The sequence below is a fragment of the Berghia stephanieae genome, chromosome 1, assembly GCF_034508935.2.
Source record: "Berghia stephanieae isolate SIO BIC M18660-M18661 chromosome 1, UCSD_Bste_1.3, whole genome shotgun sequence".
Classification (NCBI taxonomy): domain Eukaryota; kingdom Metazoa; phylum Mollusca; class Gastropoda; order Nudibranchia; family Aeolidiidae; genus Berghia; species Berghia stephanieae.
Window position 1 is genome coordinate 139,719,475 of NC_088360.1, and position 26,909 is coordinate 139,746,383.

Genomic DNA, 26,909 nt, shown 5'->3' on the forward strand with positions numbered 1-26,909 from the left:
GAGTGGTGTCTAAAACTCCTGTGAGCCGAATTTAAAGTTGGCGTCTCTGTGAAGCAAAGACCATACCACTGAGCCACGCTGTTCCTTTTTATTGTCTCTGATCATAATCTGTTTTTGAATATATATATATGGATAAAATGAAGTTGACGTCACTCTGGTCTTTGTTATTGTTTTTGCCATCCGCATTTTATGAGTAATTCTCACTAAACTGTATTAACCAGACAATAAACGTTTTGGTTACACATAGCTTCTTTGTGTGTTGGTCCGTTATACTTCTGGATGGCAATGTTGTGAGCTTCTTAGCCAAGTGCATACTATCTATATATCAGTGATGATACTTTTCCGCGGATCCGCGGTTTTCTTTCCTTTCCTCGGTTTTCCTCCTCAGATCCTCGATCCGCGGATATTTCCTTCATTTCCTCCTTTTACTTTTTTTTTTAATATAATAAATCTTTAAAAAATACCTCCTTTTTTAAAAAAAAATATATATATATAAAATTTCCTCCTTTTACTGGACTCCGGGCGTTTTAAAATTGTACTCAAAAGAAGTCATCCTGCCTACTTTCCTGTGGTGCAAGAATGTTCTAGGTGAGTTTTCCGTTTTTCCGAGACTTTTCCTCCTTTTTGACTTTTTGTGAGTATCATCACTGATATATACAAGTTTTGTTAATAGCTTCTCTGTTATGGAGATGATTAGTAGACTTTGATAAGACGATCAACAAGCTATATGTCCTTTTAGATATAATAATGAGAAAATCCTAACATAATTCATCATCTTAAATGTACCCTGATCCGAGTTTTTTAAAGTCATTAATTACTATTGTTCTTTTATTTCTTGACAGGTTGTTCCTTATTGGGGCAACACCCAAGACAGAAAGATTCTGCGTAAATTCTGGGATCAGAAAAGTCTCCATATGGAGGAGGCATCTTTCCACGTGGTGATCACGTCGTACCAGCTGGTGATTCAGGACGTGAAATACTTCCAACGCATCAAGTGGCAGTATATGGTTTTGGATGAGGCTCAGGCTATCAAGAGTACCTCTAGGTGAGTAAATAACAGTTTTCATAGGCCAGAGATGCTCACTGATTGAGGGAAAAGCTGTGGTTTTGAGTATAGCAAAGCCATTCTTCAATTATAGAATAAAAGTTTGTTTCACATTTAATAATTAAATATTCCTCTCTGTATTCTCTTACCAAAGAGAAAAGATGAAATACATAAGCTGACATAAATTTGACCCCATAAAATGGATAGACGTTTGAAATAAATACACATAACCACGTCAGTTTTATTACATACAGTCTATAAACCCTTTTTGGTGAAGTTATTTTATTTTCCAAATCATAAATTTATCCCATATATGTAATTTAGTTATGCGGGATCCCAGTAGCGCAGTTAGTAGAGCACTCGCTGCACACTCAAAGGGACCAAGATCGATCCCAAAGGCAGTTGAGACGTTTTCTGACCCCCCTGTCCACCCAGTAGTGATTAGGTAACTGGTTCTGTCAGAATTGGTGGAAAGTACTTTGCGATTGACTAGCATTCTATCCAAAGGATAACGAACAATTGCTATTGTTCGTTTCACACTTTAGAAACTAGGATAAACTCCGGCTCCATGGGGCTCATGGCTCTGAAGGACTACTTAATAATTGGTTATGACTGCAGAACAAACTGTCTTCTTCAGGAGAGCAGTCAAATGACATAGATGTTACTTCTGTTTTGGTGAGACGGTTAAGATGGCATGTCAAGTAAGAGTAAAGTAAAACGGTGCTTGTCTGGGATGAAGGATAGAGGGCAATGTTTGTAGACTTTTTAACATTTCAAATTTCACTGACTATTTTTATTTCAGTGTTCGATGGAAAATCCTTCTTGGTTTCAACTGTAGAAACAGGTTGCTGTTGACGGGTACTCCAATCCAGAACAGTATGGCTGAGGTAAACACCAATATTTGCCAATATGGCCCAAAATTTCAATTTGGTATTTTTTTCCAGATGAGTATAAAGCTGGAAAGTGAATTTGTATTTTAAATTTTAAACTTAGGGGTAAATTGTTGCATGTTCCTATTTTTTTTTTTTTTTAAAGAGTGAATGAATACAAGATCCATGTAAATAATGTTAGGTTTTGTTGTTATTTGAATTCAATTTTTAACACCTGTTTTTTGGGTTTTTTTCTTCTTTTTATGTAATACCTCACGCAGGAGAAGGGGCTTACAAATATCATTGTTTGTGATAGTCTTTTTGTACTTATATTGACCAAAGAAAAAAAAGGAGAGATTTTAAAGATTTTAACGTTTTTCTTTCTTTTTACTCATTTATATTTTGTTTTTGATTTACTAAAGGCACAAAAATATTTTAAAAGTTTGTCAGATTAGTCAAACTGGAACATATTATTATTATTATTATTATTATTATTATTATTATTATTATTATTATTATTATATTATTATTATTATTATATTATTATTATTATTATTATTATTATTATTACATTAATTCTCAAAATATCAAGTAGGTATGTCTGAATCTAACAATTTCTTTTTAAAAATTTTTTTTATATGCCAAATTGAATTTATCTTTAGCTCACGAGTGGAAAAAACTGAACTGGAATACATTTATTTAAAAACTAAGAAAAAGCTGCATTGGTATGTTTTGAATGTTATCAATTACTCAGATTTGTTTTTGTTTTTTTGTTTCTTTTTTTTCTTTGCAGTTGTGGGCTCTGCTTCACTTCATTATGCCAACTCTGTTTGATTCTCACGACGAGTTCAACGAATGGTTTTCTAAAGACATTGAAAGCCACGTGGAAAAACAGTCGGGGATTGATGAAAGTAAGCAAAGTTTGAGGATCGTTTAGATGGGTTTTTAAATATTTCACCGCATAAAATAAGTTTTCTATTGATGCTGATACCATTTTAAAATCTTTTAGAAAAAAATATCCTTTTGAAAAAGTTATAACTTTTTGACCCGTTACAAGATATGTTTGATTTAATTCTAACTCTGCATCGGGTGCCTATTTTAAAAAAAATTTTTTTCACAAATAGAGCAGTTACAGATATCTCTGAAGCCTTTTGACCCGTTGCCTGAGATGTTTGATTTCATTCTAACTCGGCATCGGGCATTGCCTTTTTTTTTTCACAAAGAGAGCAGTTAGTTACAGATATCTCTGAAGCCTTTTGACCCATTGCAGATGTTTGATTTAATTCTATTCTTGGCATCAGGTGCCTTTTCTTTCTTTTTTTTTTTCCACTTCATAAAGAGAGCAGTTACAAATATCTTTGAAGCCTTTGTCCTGTTGCAAGTTATGTTTGATTTAATTCTAACTCGGCATCAGGTGCCTATTTTTTTTTTTTTTTCACAACGAGAGCTGTTAGAAATATCTCTGAAGCCTTTTGACCTCTTTGCAGGATATGTTTGATTTAATTCTAACTCTGCATCAAGTATTGCCTTTTTTTCACAAAGAGAGCAGTTAGTTACAGATATCTCTGAAGCCTTTTGACCCATTGCAGATGTTTGATTTAATTCTATTCGTGGCATCGGGTGCCTTTTTGGGTTTTTTTTCCACTTCACAAAGAGAGCAGTTACAGATATCTCTAAAGCCAAGATTTATTGTTCTGTGGGTCCGAAGTTCATGTGAGATTTATTCATTTGATTAATTTTATTTGAAATAGATTTATTTATAACTCTATGTACTGTACTATACAGTTGCTAAATCAAAATTTGAATCGAATTAAAATGTAATCATGTACATTTTTTTTATAATACATTGTTCCACAGATCAGCTGTCAAGACTTCACATGATTCTAAAGCCATTCATGTTGAGAAGGGTTAAGAAAGATGTTGAAAATGAATTGTCGGATAAGGTAAGGAAAGAAAGAGGCCTCAATTTATTGTTTTCCTTCCTGTTGAGATCTTAGTGTGTTCTTATTGAGAAAATATGTTCTCACTCATTGCTTGACATTTCCTCTTTATTTCTAAGTGTTGATTGCAAACCAAAATTTTGACTCGCTGATTCAAATGATAATTTCAGACCTGCCTACCTGAAGTTTTTAAAAAATCCATAGATATGACCAATCTCTCCATTTTCAACATGATTTAATCATTTTGACTAGCTCATTTTGCTCTACTCTATGGATCAAGCTCAAAATTCTTCTGTGAATTTTTTGTTGATTTAGGTAGGTCTGTGTTTTGCATAAAATCCTTGGAGCTCATCATTTGACATATTTTTTGTTTTATATTCGGCAAGTTGGAAAACGGTGAAAGTTCTTAATTTTATTGCTCACTTTTTATCTTTTATTCCTGATTTGTGTGTTATGATTAGATTGAGATTCTGGTGTACTGTCCTCTGACGACTCGGCAAAAGATGCTGTACCAAGGTATCAAGAACAAAATCTCCATTGAAGATCTGCTATCCTCTTCCAGTTCATCTGCCTCCTCCTCGGGTTCCAACACAAGTAGTCTGATGAACATCGTCATGCAGTTTAGGAAGGTCAGTCACTTAAGGGTTGATATTATATTGACGCTATGCATATAGACAAAATACTGAATTCACATTGTTTCATTTATTCCCCCAGCAGGACATATGGAACAATATCTCCTTTTCATTCAGTACCGTTTGCCTTTTAGACATCAATTTTGTACTAAGACTTACAATATCTGTCACTGCTTATAGCCAGGTACTTATTCACACCTGAGTCTAGTGGAGTCATGCGTATTAAGTGCCTTACCCAAGGACACAATGAGGGGCTCAGAATTTTCCATGATCATTGTCACCAATCGGCCGCTGACTATGCTCAATATCGCTGCTGAGCCAAAGAGCTATACATTTAACCAATTTATTTTCATTTGCCTTTCTGACATCACTGTGTCTTGAAAGATTTGATTATTTTAGAGAGTTAATTTACTGAGGTAAGGAAGCATAAATTTGAAATTTTTTGATTACATTTTGTTTGTTTGTCGTATCTGACATCAGGTGTGTAATCATCCAGAGCTGTTTGAGCGAAATGATCCCAAGTCACCTCTCTTCCTCCCCACAGAATCTTTTGTCATTCCGAAACTCGTCTTCAGAGAAGGTTTGTTCATTTCAGAAGATTTTTGGCATATAATTTATTTTCCATTGCATTATCAGACCTGCTAACCAGTACGATTAATCATATTTTAGTACGATTTTTGGACCCCGAATATGCCGATACAATTTTCGTGGATTTAATACGATTTTTTTTTGTTTTTGGGGAAAAAAAGAAGAAAAAAAACAAAAGCGAATGCGTGTCGGCACGAATTAAAAAAACATTTTTTAAAATGATTGTGAGCAACTGGGATTCTAGAAGAAATACTTTGAGGTTTGGGAGATGAGTCCCTGGTCAACAGCAACATTTAACGTGTAGGATGGGACATGACGCCTGATAGGTGATATTACAATTTTTCTGACAAAGACAACGCTGCTAACAACCAGGTACTCATTTTACATCTGAGTACGGTGAGAGAATGTGAGTAAAGAGCCTTTTCCAAGGACTCAACTATGCGCCGAGCGCGAGGCTCGAACCCAGGACCTTCCGATTCGAAAGCGAGTGTCATACCACTAGACCACATAGCCGCACAAAAAAAACCCTCAGTATATTTTTCAATCATCTGCTTAATGAAAAAAAAGTAAGTAAAAATGTCTTTTACCCGGAGTTCAGCGCTCAGAACGGGGGTCGGTCAATGTGTTAGCCTAAAAGTTCAGTAAATTGTTGTTTCCTGAATTGGCAACCCTGTAAAATTTTGTTTCTAGTCATAATATCTGTAAGGAAAGAAATCTGGCTGTGCAACTCAACCTTGATTAAAGTAAAGTATGGAAGGGGTTTTGGGAGGCGGGTAGAAAGCAACTGGGTGGGGATCCTGACCTCCCATAGTGGGCAGGGAGGTACATACTATGTCTTCTATCCCCCCAACCCGTTTTCCAATTGTTTCCTGTCGTTGTCTTGGAATGAGATTACTTAGTTTTGTCCTGATCCTTGCCTGAGTTCCTTGGCTGGGAGGGAAACAGTCGAATGTATAGTTATAGTTTTGGGAGATGATATTTTTTTCCTTGTAAATCATCTCTCTGTTATGCATTGTATTATGTTTAGTTTACATATTATATTATATGATTGGTAAATATTTGAGTGTATTCCTCTTAGTTGGGACCTGTGCTTGTTTCTGGATGAGACTTTTAGGTGATCTCAAACTAAGTACTTTGACGGTGTGCTCTTGGAATCTACATCTGATCCCTATTTGAAGCGATTCCCCTTTGTCTTACCTTTTCTTTTGTGCTTTAATTGTAATTCTAGAACTTTTTATTATCCCATTTTCTTCCTTTTTACTGGCGCTGATATGACCTTAATGTGTTGCAAGCGCCGTAAAACCCTTAAAAACATAAACAGAAAGCAAGGTTGCCAATTTTCCGTATATTTACAGAATTCAGTATGTTATAAACCCTCGGTGTGTTTTCCAATCATCTTTTAAATGAAAAAAAAAGTAAGTACATAATGACTTTTTACTGGAGTTCAGTGCTCAGAACGGTGTCCATCAATGTGTATGAGGGGAAGTTCAGTAAATTTTTTGCCTCCTGAATACGCTTCAACAGTCGTAACGTCACTTCCTTCCTAATGACGCATGGTTACTTAGTAACTCGCTCTAAACTATCGGAACAATGGCGGATACCGTATGAAATATTTCACCAGCGAGCATAAAAGCGTATCCAGAGTAAAAAACCCCCCATTAATTTGATCATGTTTTGACTTTTACACATTCTGATCACAAGGGATGTGAAAAGTTCTAGCCAGCATGAAGAATAAAAAGTAATGATTTTCTTTGTTTAGAACCAAGATGGCCGCCGTTGTCGGGCGGCGTGACATCAGACTACTGAATCCAATTGGCAACCTTTATTTTTTAAAGTCAAAAGTTTGTAGTTGTTAAAAAAAAAAAATCTATTTTAGATAGAAGCCAAAGATTATGTTTGCAACTTTTAGGGCAGTTGCTATTGTAAAAAAAAGTAAAATATTTTAATTCAGAATTATGTAGATAATTTCCGGCTATCAGCATTACACTTTAAAACAAAAGCTTAACACTTCTTTTTGTAATACTTTAAAAGAAAAAATATACACATCATTTGTCGAGTTTGAATAGATTTTGATGGATAATGAAAATATAATATAAATATTATGCTTTTTTTTTAAAACCCTGAATTTTAATTAATTTTTAAAAATTGTTTTTGTTTTGTTAGATGTGAAATGTTTGTGGTAATTTTCATTATATAATTGATTGATTATGTCTTCCTCATCTTCCCAGGTTTATTGACCTCCTCCTTGCCCAGTCTCCACCACATCGTGTTCAACATGTTGTACATTTTCTCCCCTGAAAATATACACAGATCCCTCTTTCCCTCTAATGACGGCGGTGAGGAAGGTCTATCGTATATTTGAAAATCATTCAGGATCATCTTTTTGTTTTGTTTTCAATTATGGTGAAAGTGGAAGTCTTTGGTTGAGAAAAATTATGGGACTTTTTTTTTTTCTAGTTTCGCCATGAGTACTTTAAAAAATGGATTTAGTAAGCCAATCTCCTCAAGTAGGTTTTACCTTTTTAAAGTTTATCTTTAGATTGGAAGACTTTAGTTCTTTGTTCAGTCACAACTACTGAATTGGTTTTAGTGGCTACCCTGTTTATGTAGCTTTTTAACATTTTTTTTTGTTGTAGATTACAGAAAAACATATTTGAATAGTTTGAACAGCTGGGTGACAAAGAAAGAGAAGAGTAATATTAGTTCTCTGAGGTTATCTGATCAGAGAGATGAATGGCGTACCATGATCACCGACGTCTGGCACAGACTTGGTACTTGAAGAAGAAGAGGAAGATTACAGTCAATTGACAGACTTAAGTTGAGAAAAAATTGATAGAGTGCCTTATTTAACTATTAACTACTTAATTGAATGTAAGTGTCCACCCTCTTTATGTTGCTGTTTTACTTACCTAAATTAAAAGACTTCAGTTGAAAATAACAGATGAACCTTGTTCAGGCATTACAACTGAATTTGATTTTGGTCCCTAGCCAACAGCAACACTTATAACATGTAGGACGAGACATTGATGTTTGTAAGGCAATATTACAATTTTACCGACAAAGACAACGCTGTTAATGGCCATGTACTCATTTATACCTGTGAACGGCGAAAAAAATGTGATTAAAAACCCTTTTCCAAGGACTCAACTTATGCACCTCTCAGAACACGGGGGTTGAACCCTGGACTTTACAATCCGAAGGCGAGTGCCATACATACCACTGGACCACATAACTGTAAGTAATTAATCTAATTGTTTGAAAGGAGAAAAGATAAAATGAATCTTTAACATTTCTTCTTACATTAAATAAAATGAGTGAATGTGAGATTTTCTTGGGGGGGGGGGTTGTTGGATATGTTTTTTCAATGTGTTGCCATGTGTCATTTTGTTCCCCAGATAATCCACCTTCTGCTCAGTCTACCTTTTCTTTCACTCGTCTAATTGATTTGTCACCAAGCGAGATTCACTCCTACATGTATGGAGGGCTGCTTGTCAGGTAAGAGATTTATTATTCTGGGTGGGGTTCCTACTAGTGCGGGGCGGTCCTTGGCAAGCTTAAGGACCACGGTCCTACGGTCCTTGGGAAATGAAGACCGCAAGGACCGGTCCTTTTCGACATTGAACATTCCTGAGAGACTTGGAAATTCGAACCGGTTTGATCTTTGAGTCCGTGGGATCGTTCATTCTTGAACCGTTAAAGACCGCTACACGATGAAAACCGTGGTCTACAGGAGTAAAACACACGGAGTAGTCACACTCATTTCAAATTGTAACCTAATTAGAGAAGAGGGGTGATGCCTTCTTTATTTGCTCACCGTACTTCATTGTTACTTCGATAATTTAATAAAATTTATCCCCATTAACGGAGATAATGGCATCGCCCAAGGCGTTGTCGAGTTGTTCGTGGCGTTGATACACACACGCAACTCCTACCCCCCCCCCCCCACACACACACACACATTAGAGGGCAGTGAGCATTGAAGAGTAAGAGAGAGGCGTGAAGTTATAATAAGAGGGGGTGGATGAGGTAATAAGAGGGGTCGATGGTGACTTTTCGCCAGATCTAACAAACTCAGCTACCCATTCATTGCTGAGTAGACAGGGATTCAGAAAAAACTCGACTGCACCCGGGATCGATCTCTGGCCCTTTGCGTATAAAGAGAGTGCTCTATCAACTGAGCTATCGGGGTCCCCAAATATTCTATTGGACTTTTTTAAAATTCAGACGTTATAACTGGGTTTTTTGGAAGGAAGAAACTAATGAAACTCATATTATTTGATTAGTAAAAACACCAAACGAAATTTTAATATTATTGTATTATTTTAAATGACAACACTGCGATAGAAAGGAGTGGTGACAAGAGATGGACAAAAGAAAACAAAAAATCGGATTTGCTACTTGCTAGGTTCGACACACACACACACACACACACACACACACACAAACACACATCTTTAGTAGTCACATACATTTCAAACAATAACCCATTAGAGAAGAGGGGTCATGCCTTCACCATAGATCATTGTCATTGCGATCATTATGGTGTAGTAAATTTTGAAATTTACCCCGTATAATGGAATCGTCCAAGGCGTGCGCCTCCTGTTCCCCCCATCTCACACACGAAAGGGCGGTTTGCGGAGTGGAGGTTGGTGGTCGTCTGCCTGTATGGTCGTCTGTGTCGTTTAGTGTATGGCAAAGGGGGGTGGGTGCGATTAATTAAGTGGGATGGGTGGTGATTGGTGGAAGATAGGCAACCGAAGGCAACGAATCGCTGGGGAAGTAGTAGGCTATGGCGCGAGACCGAAGGTGATAAGAAGTGAGGACCGCCGCCGGTCTTCCCCTATGGGACCGGTCTCCGGTTCACAGCTAAAAGACCGTGGGACCGCCGGTCCAGACCGGTCTTCAGCTCGGCACTAGTTCCTACCTCCCATAGCGGGCAGGGAGGTACTTGCTGCGTCTTCTATCCCCTCTTATCTGTTTTTCAATTGCTTTCTGTCTTTTTCTTGGAATGAGATTGCTTGGTTTTGTCCTGGCTTGGGTCGAGTCCTTGGCTGAGAGGGAAACAGTCGAATGTATAGTTATAGTTTTGGGAGATGATATTTTTTTCCTTGTAAATCATCTCTCTGTTATGCATTGTATTATGTTTAGTTTACATATTATATTATATGATTGGTAAACATTTGAGTGTATTCCTCTTAGTTGGGACCTGTGCTTGTGTCTGGATGAGACTTTTAGGTGATCTCAAACTAAGTACTTTGATAGTGTGCTCTTGGAATCCTTCCCTATTTGAACCAATTCCCCTTTGTCTTACCTTTTCTTTTGTGCTTTAATTGTAATTCTATAACTTTTTACTCTCCCATTTTCTTCCTTTTTACTGGCGCTGATATGACCTTAATGTGTTGCAAGTGCCGTAAAACCCCTTAAAAACAGATTTATTATTTGACAGTGCTGATGGTTTTTCTCAGATCTGTGGAAATCCCTGTTTTTTGGGGGTGTTTTTGCAGTCAAAGAAGGAATTTCCTCCTTTTTCCAAACTTACATCCCTCCTCAATCAATGTAATGGCAGTGAAAGAGTTGATGGATAGAAAGATGAAGAGAGTAAATGTGACTCATATAATATAAGGGAACAACACATAACAAACACAGTGATGCCAAAACCCCGGATTCACCGGAAAATAATCCGGTCTGGAGCAAAACATTCCGGGTTACGGGCAACTTGTGTCAAATTTCAGTGAGGTCATATTGCTCCAAGTTGGCATCTCTGCATAAGGCCTATGGAGCCAGAGTTTGTCCTGTTATCTGAAGTGTTAAATGAACAATAGTAATTAATTAATACCCTTTGGATGGGACTGCTATGTGGCAAAATGCTTTCTGCCAGATCTAGCAGCTTCCTGATCACCGCATGGTACACAGAGATGACTCACCAGTCACCAACGGCAAAAGTGCCTGCAAAAAATGACGACCACGGGGGAATAAAATGGCAGAGTCGCTCTCTGATTTTGTATGGGGATAGCTGTTACTTGCACTGTTTGCAGTGGATGCTGATGATAAGTGTCTGATTACAAAAGTAGTATTTTAGAAGTTTACTAAATCTATCTGATACTTTTTCACATTTTCACGCTGCCTCTGTGAATTTTATACAATCTTTCATTACCTCTGATGCTTATTTTCATGAAATTATATTGTGCTGGAATGTGGAATTTCATTTATGGTATTTTATAATGATAATTTGGATTTTTCCTTTTCCTTTTATTACATTTTTTTATTCCGTCTTCAAATTTAGGTGGCTTGGTGTTTTCCTGTTACTGAAAGCTGCATACAGAATACACCAACATTTCATGTGGCGAGAAGAAAGGTAAGGCAGTTTCTAACGTCCTCAAAATCTTTGATTATATTCTGTATTCTATTCATGTAGTAGTAGTAGTAAAGTATGGCTCTACCTCCAGATTCATTTCATCAACCCAGCTTCGAAAGTCATCCTCCACCCTAAGAACTGTTTCAAAGCCACTTTCAGGTTTAGTTACTGGACAGTGGAGAGGACGATATGATCGCTGGTCTCTGGAGCTGCCTGACATTTCCGGCAGGCTCCACTGTTCCCAAGTTTCCATCTGCACATATTTGTCCTGTTAAGAGGCGATTTGAGGAAACCCAGTATTCCCTGGCATTCTGTTCATAATATGTTCTCATCAATTTTTATCTTGTTTCCTTCCTATTTCAAAATTAATTTGTTTCCAAATTGTTTCCTGTCATTGTCTTGGAATGAGATTACTTGGTTTTGTCCTGGTCCTGGTCGGGAGTTCCTTGGCTGGGAGGGAAACAGTCGAATGTATAGTTATAGTTTTGGAAGATGATATTTTTTTCCTTGTAAATCATCTCTCTGTTAGGGCATTGTATTATGTTTAGTTTACATATTATATTATATGATTTGTAAACATTTGAGTGTATTCCTCTTAGTTGGGACCTGTGCTTTTGTCTGGATGAGACTTTTAGGTGATTTCAAACTAAGTACTTTGACGTGTGCCTTGGAATCTACATCTGTTCCCTATTTGAACCAATTCCCCTTTGTCTCACCTTCTCTTTTGTGCTTTAATTGTAATTCTAGAACTTTTTACTATCCCATTTTCTTCCTTTTTACTGGCGCTGATATGACCTTAATGTGTTGGAAGTGCCGTAAAAAAACAAAAACAAAAACAATCTCAAATTTTAACTCATTGATTTTTCTTTGGCGCAGAACGGCACTACTACTATGTTAATTGTAGAGATAAATAGTGTTAACTAAATTGAATCTTTTGCTCTTTTCATAAGTGGGGTTGTTGGGCTGATTGATGACATGTTTTTACAAAATAAAAAAGTCAGGTGACGAGCATTGTCAGTAACTTGATAGTTGACACAGTGATTGTAAAAATGTTAGTGCAAAAAGGGTGCCTGACATTTGTCAAACTGATACTAGGTTGCTAGAAGCTGTGGACTGTAAAAAGTAATGAACAAAAATAAATGTAACAGCTTTGAAAAAGAACAAAATGCCAAACACTTAAAAGTTTCGGGTTCAAAACCCTTCTTCAGCCAATGACAAAAACAAAATAAAGCATTAATGCATCACTTAAAACCCAGACAGATGCCAGAGAAGTATTTGGCACATTGGGATATCATGAAAATATGATTTAAAAAATTATTAAAAAAAAAATTTGGTGTAATCAATATTTACAAAATATAACTGCTCTGATTTCAGCCCACCCCAGAAGACTTGTCTGTCACTCGATTCCTTGAGACCAACCAGTCCAGCTGCTGTCCATTTGAGTCCAGTCCTCCAAGATCTCGTCTTCACCAGTCATGTATCTAGATTCATCTCTCACGTAAACGTCCATCTTCATTACATACCAGAAACTTTCAGTCATCGCCAGATCCGTTTACGACACATGTGCCAAAGTCTGAGTCAGAAGAAGAGCCCTCTCAGCCCCACTCACTCTCCTACAAAGGTAATGTTCAGATGTCATCTTCTTGCTATAAGGTCTAGTGGTATGACACTTGCTTTCGGATCGGAAGGTCCTGGGTTCGATCCTCGCTCGGCGCATAGTTGAGCTTGGAAAAGACTCTTTACTCGCATTCTCTCACCGTACTCGGGTGTAAAATGAGTACCTGGACATTAACAGCGTTGTCTCTGTCAGAAAAAATTGTAATATCGCCTAACAGGCGTCATGCCTCGTTCTACATGTTAGGTGTTGCTGTTGGTCAGGGACCACTTGCACAATATAAAAGCTCAAGTATTTTTTCTTCTTGCTATAAATTCTGTTTTGAAAGGAATATCAGATGTCATCTTCTTCCTATACATTCTATTTTGAAGGACTATCAGATGTTGTCTTCTTGCTATACATTCTGTTTTGAAGGAATATCAGATGTCATCTTCTTGCTATACATTCTATTTTGAAGGACTATCAGATGTCGTCTTCTTGCTATACATTCTGTTTTGAAGGAATATCAGATGTCATCTTCTTGCTATCATTCTTTTTGAAGGACTATCAGATGTTGTCTTCTTGCTATACATTCTGTTTTGAAGGAATATCAGATGTCATCTTCTTGCTATACATTCTATTTTGAAGGACTATCAGATGTTGTCTTCTTGCTATACATTCTGTTTTGAAAGGAATATCAGATGTCATCTTCTTGCTATACATTCTGTTTTGAAGGAATATCAGAGTTGTCTTCTTGCTATACATTCTGTTTTGAAGGAATATCAGATGTCATCTTCTTGCTATGCAGTCTGTTTTGAAGGAATATCAGATGTCATCTTCTTGCTATGCAGTCTGTTTTGAAGGAATATCAGATGTCATCTTCTTGCTATGCATTCTGTTTTGAAGGAATATCAGATGTCATCTTCTTGCTATACATTCTGTTTTGAAAGGAATATCAGATGTCATCTTCTTGCTATACATTGTTTTGAAGGAATATCAGATGTCATCTTCTTGCTATGCAGTCTGTTTTGAAGGAATATCAGATGTCATCTTCTTGCTATGCATTCTGTTTTGAAGGAATATCAGATGTCATCTTCTTGCTATACATTCTGTTTTGAAGGAATATCAGATGTCATCTTCTTGCTATGCATTCTGTTTTGAAGGAATATCAGATGTCATCTTCTTGCTATACATTCTGTTTTGAAGGAATATCAGATGCCATCTTCTTGCTATGCAGTCTGTTTTGAAGGAATATCAGATGTCATCTTCTTGCTATGCAGTCTGTTTTGAAGGAATATCTTTATGATTTGCTTATGAGGCTGTGATAAAAGGGTTTTGTTTTTGTTTTGTTTTTAAAGAAAAAAAAGGCAATATTAAGCTATTTTGAAAAATCATAGAATGATTTCATCAGTGTCTCTGGGTTAAATAATGAAAAGCAGTTCAAATACTGTGTGGCACAAAATGATAGCAGATTGGCTTCCCAAGGTGTGAAATATATGACATAGGTCTGTGTAGTGATTTTAAGTGTATGCGATTTCCTTTTTTATGGAGCTGTATGACTTATAATTCTGACAAACCATTGATTCCTTTAGATCAAACTTAAAGCTTCTTACATACATGATTGAAATGATATCATTGTGAAACTTATATTATTGAGGAAACTATCACCATACCTGCTGAATCTTACGAATTTTTCGTAATCTTACGAATTTTAGACAAATTTCATAGCCAATTACGATGATGATAATATTATTGATAAAACTACAATAATAATTATAATAATGATGATGATAATAATAATAACAATAATAAAGCATTTATACAGCGCATCAGCATGACGATGTAATGTTGAAGTGATCGTCAATGTCAAATTGTTGTTAGTACACGATTTCAGAAATTACTAATTTTCTTGTCAAATTACTAAAAATTGACATTTAAAAAGTTGCTAAATTTGTCTGTATTATGTTTTAGATAAAAGTTGTGCTGTAAAATTCAATGTTATTATTATTATTATTTTTTTTTTTACACGTATTTCATTTTCTTGTATTTCCAGTCCCCTGTAAGAAGTCCCAGTGCAGAGGAAATCAACTTGCCTCTCTTCCCACACAAGTTTAGGCCCCCAAAGTTATTAAAATGTCAGCCTGCATTTTTACCGTCGTTCTTCAACATTCTGATTCCAAAGGTAAAAGTAAAAAGCAAGGAAAAACTGATTTCAATGTAGTAATTAGGTATCAGATTTTAAAAGGAGTAAGTTGATGATACCACATAATTATTATTATTATTTTTTTTTTTAATCTGGAGATGTAAATACTAAACATTTCTTATTAGATGGCTGAGATATTAAAGCATTGTCCTAACACCCAAAGGAATTATGTTTGATTCCATTTTTCATCAAATTGTTTCTTGTATTTACACTGAGCAGGAAATTGCCTTCATCATGGACAATAAAGATATTTTATTATTTACCTGTAATGCTCATTTTGTGTTGCTGCCGAGACCTGGGTTAACAAAAGACAAATTTATTTTATCTTATATCATAAAAGAAATAGTGATGATAAACTTTAAGACTCAAATAAAACAATATACCATAAAAGAAATAGTGATGATAAACTTAAAGACTCAAATAAAACAATATACCATAAAAGAAATAGTGATGATAAACTTTAAGACTCAAATAAAACAATATACCATAAAAGAAATAGTGATGATAAACTTAAAGACTCAAATAAAACAATATACCATAAAAGAAATAGTGATGATAAACTTTAAGACTCAAATAAAACAATATACCATAAAAGAAATAGTGATGATAAACTTAAAGACTCAAATAAAACAATATACTATAAAAGAAATACTGATCATACACTTCAAGATTCCAATAATAAAATAATCACCGTGCAGTAGTATTAAATGCAAGACACCTTCAGCTGCAAGAACATAAGTCACAATTTGACTTGTTGGAGAAAAACATATAAAATACAAGATGCGCATTGAGCATTGTTTTCTCTAATGAGATTCTGCCTTTTGGTGTAATAATACATGGTGTACTCTAACGGGGCTGCCAACTGTAGGCCAAAAAAGCTTATTTGTATGCTTTTATCACCTTTGTAAGATTGTATGCTTTTTCTTCAGATTGTACGATTTTTTTTTTTTCAAGAGTCAAATCTTGACATTTTAATGTATATTTGTTTTAATTCTGTTTCTCAAAAGTTTATTTAGCATTCTGTATTCTTCCTGCAATATATATTTTAGCAATTAATTGTTGTTTGATAGGTTTAAGGGGTTTTATTTGCAGTGCTTCATAATATTCATTATATAAAACTTTCCATTCCTTTAGGTTGCTTGCCCCTCAATAAATCACTACACAGTGGATCGTAGTGCTGAATGGGACAGGATGAAGGAGCAGTTATGCGGCTCTCTACAAGCTCAGCAGTCCTTGTGTTATGGAACTCCCGAGCACTATGCGGCGTCCAGTTGGTCATCTCATTATTTCTCACACCAGGAGCGAGCAGGGCTGTACGCTATCAAGCCACGCTTTGGATGGAACAGTGTCTTGATTCCAGGTAATTTGGGTGGGGTTCCCGACCTCCCATATTGGGCAGGGAGGTACTTGCTGTCTCTTCTATCTCTCTGTATCTGTTTTCCAATTGCTTTCTGTCTTTGTCTTGGTATGAGATTACCTAGTTTTGTTCTGACCCTGGCCGGAATCCTTGGGTGGGAGGGAAACAGTTGAATATAGTTATAGTTTTGGGAGATGATATTTTTTTCTTTGTAAATCATCACTCTGTTATACGCTGTTATTTAAAAAATTTTTAACATATGATTTGTAAACATTTGAGTGTAGTCCTCCTAGTGGAGACCTGTGCTGGTGTCTGGGTGAGACATTTAGGTGATCTTATACTGATAGTGTGCTGTTGGAATCTACATCGGTTCCCTATTTGAACCAATTCCGCTTTGTCTTACTTTTTCCTCACATACTTTTGATTGTACATCTAGAATGTTTTTACGATTGTATTGTCTTCTTTTTTACTGGCGCTGTTATGACCTAAATGTGTTGCAAGCGCTGTAAAACCCTTAAAATAAAAATAAAAAACCCAACCCAACCCCATTCCAGGTAAAACAGACCGACATGCAGATTTTCTGAGTGCCAAATCAAATTTGGATTTTTTAAACTGCAGAATCTGATTTTTCATTTTCAATAAAGTTTCCTGAATTCAAAATTTGTATATAGCTTTATAGATGGAACTTAAAATGTGTATTTTTACAAATATATTTTTTGGTGGAATAGGCAGGAATGCAAAATTTTGGAGAGAGTTATAAAAATATTGAATCTTCACTCAGAAATGAAAATTTGGTCACATTTTAACTCACTATACAATTCTTAAGCATTTAAATGTGGTATTTCATATTGGTATGTGTGAAAATCTTGCTTTTTTTGGTATAAATTTCTCCATATATTCGGACTTTGGAAAATTTCATATTTTTGTTTCTTTAGACAAGGAATCTCTAGTGACAGATGCTGGCAAGTTGTATGTCTTGGACTCTTTGCTTCAACGCCTCAAGAATGAGAACCACAGAGTGCTCATCTACTCACAAATGACACGGATGATTGACTTACTGGAGGTGAGAACCTATAAATTTAAAAAAAAAAAAAAAAAAGATTAGTTACTTTACTCTTACATTTGTTCATGAGCGAGTGAAATCTTATTGATTTGAATTTTGATAAATAATCTTGAAAGCTGCCAATTATTATGCAGAAGGCCATAGCTCTTTATGACTTAAGAGTTTTTCTTCATCGCTGCAGTATATGCTCTGCATCATCCTCCTCCTCAACACATGAGCAGACCGGTGACTGTGTCAGTTTCATGCGTCAGTGCATATATGCTTTTTCAGTCTATTGTGGTCTGTCCTTGGGCGGAACAGGATTACTTGTTCATGTCTGGGCATCACATGGTAATCATCTGAACACATTGGTGTAGTATGAAGGCTCTTAATTATGTGTTTTGTCTTGCTGAAATTATGCAGTATGTTTTATTGGCAACATTTTTTTTGCGAGTCTATCAGCTTCCTTATTTCCTGATATGCCGCATTGAGCTGGAATCCGCTGGAGAAATGATCTGGCGGCGTTTATATTTGAAGAGTTTGCTACAGCAATAAAAGTTGTAATGTATGGAAATATGCTAAAGAAATAAATGCAATTATTTTATTTATATATAGATAGTATGCACTTCGACAAATGGATGATGCCAAGTCTGCAAAGATAGATCATCATCAAGCCCTACTGCAACCTCCTCGTGGTGTCGAACGGTAACAGGTCAAGCTGGCCAACTGCAGAGGGCGACAAGAATAGGCAATGGCAAACCATTCTTGTAACTTTGCCGAGTTAACTGCATGAATAAGTCCAAAAAGTTAAACGGTGACAGCGTAAAGGGGAGCATGTTTTCACGGAAGACTGCTGCCTCGCTCGGTTGGGAGCGTGATGTTCGTCAGGTCACACCGAACCGTCAGCCAGTTACGAGGCGAAATAAATTTAACAAATGTGACAAAACCAAAATTGGGACATGGAATGTCAGGACCTGTGCCCAAAAAGGAAAACTAAACAACATTCTAAAAGAAATGAAACGGCTCCAAATAAATATTCTTGGCCTGGCAGAGATGAAATGGAAAGAGCAGGGAACCATGTCAAAACAAGAAAACAACACGACATATAAGATCATATGGAGTGGTGGAACCTCTTTCCAAAAAGGAGGAGGGATGATCTTAGACCAAAAATCAACCAAATTTTACAAAGGGCACGTAGCAATCTCAGACAGAGTTTTGCTGGTTAAGCTAAGAGGACCTGTAGTTGACACCAATATTATTCAAGTTTATGCACCAACAGAAGAGGCGACAGATGCAGATATGACAGAGTTTTACCATTCACTAGACAAAGCAAAACGAATGTGTAAATCACAAGAAGTCCTTATGGTAATGGGGGGCCTAAATGCTAAGATTGGCAGAGGCAGAGATGGTGACATAATCGGACCACATGGACTCGGAGACAGAAATGAACGAGGAAACATCTGGGCAGATTGGTGTAGAACAAATAAATTAATGATTTCAAACACCTGGTTTCAACAACACCCAAGAAGAACCTGGACATGGCAATCACCAGGGACAGAGCAAGGAACCAGATAGACTTTATAGCAGTATCATCAAGATTCAGAAATGGCATATTAAATTGCAAAACCTATCCAGGCGCCGATGTAGACAGTGACCATGTCCCAGTTGTTTGTACAGTAAGGATAAAGTTTAAAGCTATTCAGAGAACAGCTGGTAGAATAAAGAGGGATTACAGGTTATGCAAAGACAATGGCATACAAACAAAAATGAGAGAAGAATTTGAAAATGCACTCATGATACAAAGCCAAAGTGAACCTGATAACGAAAAATGTGAAAAACAATTTGATATATTCCAAAAGTGTGTCAAAGCAACTGCAGAAAAGCATTTACCAATAGCTCAAATAAACAGCAAAAAGGAATGGATGACAAATGAAATTCTAAACCTATTTGAAGAAAGACGAAAATGCAACAGAGGGTCTGCAGAATACCAAACATTGAACAACCACATTAAATCCAAATGCATCGAGGCACACGAGAACTATCTAGACTGGAAATGCTGCGAAATCGAAAGAGAATACAAACCCAACCCCCAACAAGCTCAACAAAGAATAAAAGAACTATCAGGGAAAAGGAAAAGCAAAGCAGCAGGAAGTTGTATCCAAAACAAACAAGGGGAACTGCTATTTGAAGAACAACATATAGAAAGCCGATGGGTAGAATACATAGGCGAACTGTACAATGATCCAAATAGAAATGAACCACCACTGAAATTCAAAGAACCATTAAGCGGACCAAACATCACCAAAAGTGAAATTGAACATGCCATGGAACGAATGAGGGATGGTAAAGCAACAGGCCCTGATGAAATATCTGTAGAGGTATTAAAAAGCCTAGGAGATCTAGCAATTGATGAACTTCACATATTATTCAACAATATATACAATACTGGGAAAATTCCAGAAGATCTCTGTAACTCTATTTTCATAGCAATACCAAAGAAAGCAGGTGCAGTCAGATGCGAAAATTTTAGAACTATAAGTTTAATAAGCCACATCAACAAAATACTGTTGCGTATAATTATCAACAGGCTAAGGAATAAGATTAACCCCGAAATCGCAGAAGAACAATATGGATTCCAACCTGACAGAGGGACAAGGAACGCAATATACCTCCTCCGTGTTTTAAGTGAAAGAGCTATACAGGTTCAGACCCCACTATACCTCTGTTTTGTCGACTACAAAAAAGCTTTTGATAGAGTACGCCACGAAGAAATACTAAAACAACTGCACTCCATTGGCGCTGATGAGAAAGACCTCAGACTCATGCAAACATTATACTACACCCAGCAGGCATCTATCAAAATCGGAAACTCTATAGGAAATTCCATTCCTATTAAGAAAGGAGTCCGTCAAGGGTGTGTTGCCTCACCAGATCTGTTTAATCTATACCAAGAAACAATCATGAGGGGCATAAATAATATGGAGGGAATAAAAGTAGGAGGTCACAACATAAATAATATAAGATACGCAGACGATACGGTACTCATTGCAACATCAGAAATCCAACTTCAAAAGATTGTTGACAAAGTGGTAGTAGATAGTGAAGCCAAGGGAATGGAAGTGAATATCACCAAAACGGAATGCATGGTAATACAGAAAAACCCCGAAAACAACAACACCTGCAATATAACGATTCATGGCGAGCAACTTACCAACGTAGAAAGTTTTAAATACCTAGGTTCAATAGTGACAACAGATGGAAGATGTAACCGAGACATACGAGCAAGAATAACTCAAGCCAAACAGGCCTTCATGGACCTGGGAAACATCTTGAAAAACAAACAGATGTCGTTCGGGATTAGATTCCGAGTCTTGAAGTGCTACGTGTGGCCAATCTTGTTATACGGATGCGAAAGCTGGACTACAAATGCAGAAACACAAAAGAACATTGAAGCTTTTGAAATGTGGTGCTTGAGAAGGATGCAGAGAATATTGTATACTGCACACAAAACGAACGAAGAAGTGCTAAAACAAATATACCAACAAAGGAAACTAATGCCCTTAATAGTGGATCGACAACTATCCTTTTTCGGACACATAGTAAGGAAAGATAAGAATGAATACCTGGCAAGTTGTGGAAAAATACCTGGTAAACGCGCCCGGGGGAGACAAAGAAAAACACTCATAGACCAACTGAAGGGCTTCACCAACCTAACAATCCAAGAGCTGTTTGAAAAAGCAAGAGACAGGGAGGAATGGAGAGAGATAATTCATGCAGTATCCGAAGCCTGGACCAGGCATGGAACCTAGAAGAAGAAGAAGTATGCACTTGGCTAAGAAGTTCACAACATTGCCATCCGGAAGTATAACGGACCAACACACAAAACTGTGTGTATCCTTGAAGGTTTATAGTCTGGTTAATACAGTTTAGTGAGAAGTACTCATAAACGCGGATGGCAAAAAACAATAACAAAGACATGAGTGACGTCATCTTCGAACTATCTATAGGAAGCATGGCTCAGTAGCATGGTCTTTGCTTCGTACCTGATCTAAAAGGTACTGAGTTCAACCACCCAGCACACTCACTGCATGGTCTTGAGCAAGCCACCTTGCCATAGCTCATTTCTTTGCATCGCTGCATTGTGGCTGGTGTCTGGGTTTATTCTAGTCCTCCCTTGGAATAGGCCCTAAAGGCAAATTTCCTCTTCAGGATGAGTGAAAGAAATTTTATTTTATTTTATCGTTTTTATTACATAATATTTCATATTTAAGATATATATTATCAAACTGTTTTCCCCTCGCTCCAGGAGTACATGTGGTACAGGAAACACACCTACATGAGACTGGACGGATCCTCGAAGATCTCAGAGCGGCGTGATATGGTGGCTGACTTTCAGACCAAATCCGACATCTTTGTCTTTCTTTTAAGCACTCGGGCAGGAGGTCTTGGGATAAACTTGACAGCAGCTGATACTGTGAGTTCATAATTTGGTTTGCGCGATATAATCTTCTCCTTAAAACGTATTCATACCTGCCAACGCTTATGCTTTTGGCGGAATCATTCCAATTTTCACTCAGCCTTTTTGTACCATTCCGATTTACATAAATGATGTTAATGATAAGAATAAAAAATGATGAAAGAGGGGGGTGAAAGGTGAAATTTCTATTTTTTGTTTCAAATTCCTATTTTTAGGTGTTCTGATTCCACTTTGGAATGTGAAGGGTTGGCAGGTCTGATATAATAATGCATTACTTCGAATGTCAGTAAAATTTTGTCGTTACAGTCACACAATCCTTTTCGTAGTTTTGTATTATTGTTTTCCTATTATATCTTACCGAAAAGAATATATTTTTTAAATTCATTGCGTGCTCCGAATTGCATTCAAAAGCTGCATAATGAGTTTTTGAAGAGTTGTTATAAATTCAAGCAATGTTGAAGAGGGTCAGTAATTGGATGGATTACAATAGTTGTTCACCTCTGGCCCTGACATTTTCCTTGGGCTAGGACTTCATATTTATGCTATCCCACTCCAGTGCCAATGAATTTTGGATTGGCTTTTGAATTGTTACAGATATATTATAAGAATCCCAATACAAAAAAAAAAAAGGACCCAGACAGTTGATTTGTACTATATGGATTTTCTGGTGGGGTTAAAAATGAAGCACCGTGAAGTGCATTGAGTATGCAGGGATGCCTTTTTTCTTGTTAAATCTTGAAAACCAGCTTTTTGAAATTTTCCGGTATCAGTATTTAAATTTTTGAAAATTTGAATATGAAATAATTAGTTGTTTAAAGGCAATAGTAAAGAAAGATGTGGGTGAATATTTATCCTTTTTAAAAAATGATTTACAGCTATATTTTCATATGGTCTTACACAAAAACGTTTCAGGCTTTTCTGGGTTTTTTTTGTGTAAGGCCATCCCGAAGTATGTTTTAAATAAATATTATATTCAGATATTATTATCATCACCAAAAAACCCCCCAAATTATTCGCAATAATCTTGGTATATCCAGGTGATATTCTACGATAGTGATTGGAACCCCACAGTGGACCAGCAGGCCATGGACAGGGCCCACAGGCTGGGCCAGACCAAACAGGTGACGGTCTACAGACTTATCTGTAAAGGCTCCATCGAGGAACGCATCCTGCAGAGGGCTAAGGAAAAGAGTGAGGTAAATTGATTTGCCGCCTAATTGTTGTATGACTCTCGTCTTCTGACTTTTCGAGGCTTGCTATGCTATGGCTCTTTACTCACATTTTCTCACTGTTACTTAATCCTCTTCAGGCCTTTAGGCACATAGGGCATCCACCGGACATCTCCATTTTTTGCGGTGGCTGTTTCTACATGGTCCTTCGCCAGGTTTCTTTGGGTCTTACCCGCTTTCTCTGTGTAAATCATCTCTCTGTTATGTACTGTACAATGTTTTTTTTTTTACATATTATGTATGATTTGTAAACATTTGAGTGTATTCTATTTAGTGGGGACCTGTGCTTGTGTCTGGATGAGACATTTAGGTGATCTCAAACTAAGTACTTTGATGGTGTGCTCTTGGAATCTACATCTGTTTCCTATTTGAACCAATTCTCCTTTGTCTTACCTTTACTTGGATGCTTTAATTGTAATTCTGGAACTTTTTACTATCCCATTTTCTTCCTTTTTACTGGCGCTGATATGACCTTAATGTGTTGCAAGCTCCCGCGTAAACCCTTAAAAACATTTTTAAAAAACAAACAGCTTTCTCTTCCCTTCTGCTGTCCAGTACAGGGCTGTCTTGGCAAATGACCCTTTTTTCATTCTAGCCACATTCTCTCACTGTACTCGGGTGTAAAATGAGTACCTGCTGGTAACAGCATTGCCTGTACCAAAAAGAAATTGGATAAAAGTCTTGCATGCTGCAATTTTCATCTGACATTTTCAGTGTTTCACCATATTAAAGCTTCCCGTTCTTTTTTTACTCTGGTATTATAAGTAATTAAAATGATTCAAGATTTTTACTCTGGTAAAACTATTCTGCATCAATCGGTTTTGCAATCTCCTCCCCCTTTATTTTTTAGCAGAAATTTAGAGATTTATTTTTAAAAAATAAAATATTTTGTTGTCGTTGTTTTCAAACAGCCCTTGCTACTCAGTCCAATTTATTAATTTTTTTTTTTTTCACTTCTTTTGTACATTATTAGATCCAAAAAATGGTAATTTCTGGAGGCAACTACAAACCCGATTCCCTGAAGCCACGAGAGGTTGTGTCTTTGCTTATCGATGATGATGAAATGGAGACTAAAAGTAAGTTAGCACGGTTTTCAGTCTACGACCATCAAAGATAATGAACTTCAAAATAAGAATTAGTCATAAAGGTATATATTGTCTCAAAGTAAGCTTGCAAAATGAATTTTTGAGCTGTATTTTAGGATCATTCTAAATATATTATAATAATAAAAGCATATAATATTTTAAAGAAGAAAAAGAGTAGCAAATAAATTAAAAATGTGTTACGTTTTATAAAAAATGTATTAACCTGTTGACTCCATACTCTGGAAAACCAAGTATTTTAAATTTGGTCAGAAAACTCGTCCTTCAAATATCGAATGATTTAAATGGCCCTCATCATGGCAAAAACTCTCCAAACTTGGGATGTCGTGAAGTCCAAGGTTTGAGGGTTTTTGCCCAGAGGAGTGTCATTTAAATCAATCGATATTTGAAGGACGAGTTTTCTGGTCAAATTTTTCAATACTTGGTTTTCCAGAGTACAGCTGTTCGCAGGTTAACAAGTCAACAAATCAGTGATGTAATCATCATCATCATCATTGCCTTTTTCACCCTGGGTCAGGGTATAGGCCACAGACAAACAGTTTCCATCCTTCTCTATCCCGAGCTAATTTTTAAATCTCATTACAGGTCTTACCACTTCTCTGTATATCAGCTTCTTTAATTCTTCTCCATGTTCCTCGTGGCCTTCCCCTTGATCTTCTGCCCTGAGGGTTCCAGTCCAATACTTTCTTTGTTCCTCGAGTTCCTGATCTTTTCCTTTCGGCTTTGTGATGTAATAAGGATTTCTAATCGTTGATCATGATTTTTTTCAATCTATGTTTACAGTACTGGCCCGTTCTTTCGAGAAGGTGGGAGATGATCCTAACATGGGTGCCATTTTCAGGAAAAGGAAACGAGAATACAAGGTAATGACATTTAGTTTTACACCGACATGGTGATTATTCATTCTTCCTCTTATGACAGCTGGGTGGGGTGCCAGACCTCCCATAGTGGGCAGGGAGGTACTTGCTATGTCTTCTATCATCCTATCTCTGTTTTCCAATTTCTTTCTTACCATCTTTGTCTTGGAATGAGATTACAAAGTTTTGTCCTGACCCTGGCTGGAGTCCTTGGCTGGGAGGGAAACAGTTGAATGTATAGTTTTAGTTTTGGGAGACGATATGTGTTTTATTGTAAATCATCTCTCTGATGTGTACTGTAATTTTTAATTTTTTTTTAACATATGATTTGTCAATATTTGAGTCTATTTTTCTAGTGGGATCTTGTGCTGGTATCTGAGTGAAACATTTAGGTAGTCTCAAACTAAGTACACTGATAGTGTGCTCTTGGAATCTACATCTGTTCCCTATTTGTACCTTTCCCCTTTGTCTTACTTTTTCCTCGTCGTTTTAATTGTACATCTAGGGGCAGTGTGGCTCAGTGGTACGGTCTTTGCTTCCTACCCGAAGGGTACCGAGTTCAATCACCCGCCGCTGCGTTGTGTGGCCTTGAGCAAGTCACCTTGCCCTAGCTCACTTTGCGGCGCTGCTCTGCGGCTGATGCCTGGGTTATTCCAGTCTTCCCTTGGAATAGACCCTAAAGACAAATTTCCCCTTGGGGATGAATAAAGGGAATTTTATTTTTTATTTATTTTAGAGTGTTTTTACCATCCAATTTTCATCCTTTTTATGACAGATATACAGCTGGTAATATGGGATTCCCAGAAACATTTGAAAAAATTGTCGTTTGAGACTCAGTTGAGGATTTGCATTTCATTTATTCTGAAGCCTTTTTAAAGTAATTTTGTTTTTCATAATGGCCTAAATTGACCCATACAGTTATTTTAAGTTTCGTTTTTAAAGTTCGGATTTTTTGCACACAAAAAATAAATACAGATAATACTATTATTGTTTGATGCAAACTGTAACTCTTCTAAGCTACCTTGTATTGTCATTATAATGATGATGGTGGCTCATGCATATTACTTTTTCACTGTTGGTAGCCAAAATTTTATCAAGTGTTTTTCTCACAGTTCTTAATTGTTTCCATGCAAGTTTCTCTCATGGAAAACATGTAACCTACTTATCAATTTGTTTATCCATGCAATTTTTTCTCTCATGATAACTTCTTCTTCTCTCTCACCCTCTCATCTCTTCTCACATCTTCTCTCTCTCTCCTCTTTCTCTCATCTCTCTCTTTCTCTCTCTCTTCTCTCTCTCTCTCTCTCTCTCTCTCTCTCTCTCTCTCTCTCTCTCTCTCTCTCTCCTCTCCTCTCTCTCCTCTCTCTCTCTCTCTCTCTCTCTCTCTCTCTCTCTCTCTCTCTCTCTCTCTCTCTCTCTCTCTCTCTCTCTCTCTCTCTCCTCTCTCTCCTCTCTCTCCTCTCTCTCTCTCTCTCCTCCTCTCTCTCTCTCTCCTCCTCTCTCTCTCTCTCTCTCTCTCTCTCTCTCTCTCTCTCTCTCTCTCTCTCTCTCTCTCTCTCTCTCTCTCTCTCTCTCTTTCTCTCTCTCTCTCTCTCTCTCTCTCTCTCTCTCTCTCTCT

The 26,909-nt window shown here is 36.8% G+C and overlaps 1 protein-coding gene across 2 annotated transcripts in view; it reads left to right on the forward strand.

Annotated features, from left to right (window-relative positions):
• Positions 1 to 26,909, forward strand: part of LOC144963360 (chromatin-remodeling ATPase INO80-like) — a 52,160-nt gene that overhangs the window by 20,560 nt on the left and 4,691 nt on the right. For both annotated transcript variants that reach the window (XM_078897315.1, XM_078897316.1), the window contains exons 18-34: positions 843 to 1,045; positions 1,848 to 1,932; positions 2,708 to 2,825; positions 3,772 to 3,857; positions 4,316 to 4,483; positions 4,967 to 5,066; positions 7,303 to 7,410; positions 8,470 to 8,569; positions 11,358 to 11,429; positions 12,804 to 13,050; positions 15,077 to 15,205; positions 16,361 to 16,586; positions 17,519 to 17,646; positions 21,932 to 22,099; positions 23,140 to 23,298; positions 24,305 to 24,407; positions 25,218 to 25,297. In XM_078897315.1, coding sequence (XP_078753441.1) covers positions 843 to 1,045; positions 1,848 to 1,932; positions 2,708 to 2,825; positions 3,772 to 3,857; positions 4,316 to 4,483; positions 4,967 to 5,066; positions 7,303 to 7,410; positions 8,470 to 8,569; positions 11,358 to 11,429; positions 12,804 to 13,050; positions 15,077 to 15,205; positions 16,361 to 16,586; positions 17,519 to 17,646; positions 21,932 to 22,099; positions 23,140 to 23,298; positions 24,305 to 24,407; positions 25,218 to 25,297 — 2,280 coding nt within the window. The remainder of the gene's footprint in view (positions 1 to 842; positions 1,046 to 1,847; positions 1,933 to 2,707; positions 2,826 to 3,771; positions 3,858 to 4,315; positions 4,484 to 4,966; positions 5,067 to 7,302; positions 7,411 to 8,469; positions 8,570 to 11,357; positions 11,430 to 12,803; positions 13,051 to 15,076; positions 15,206 to 16,360; positions 16,587 to 17,518; positions 17,647 to 21,931; positions 22,100 to 23,139; positions 23,299 to 24,304; positions 24,408 to 25,217; positions 25,298 to 26,909) is intronic.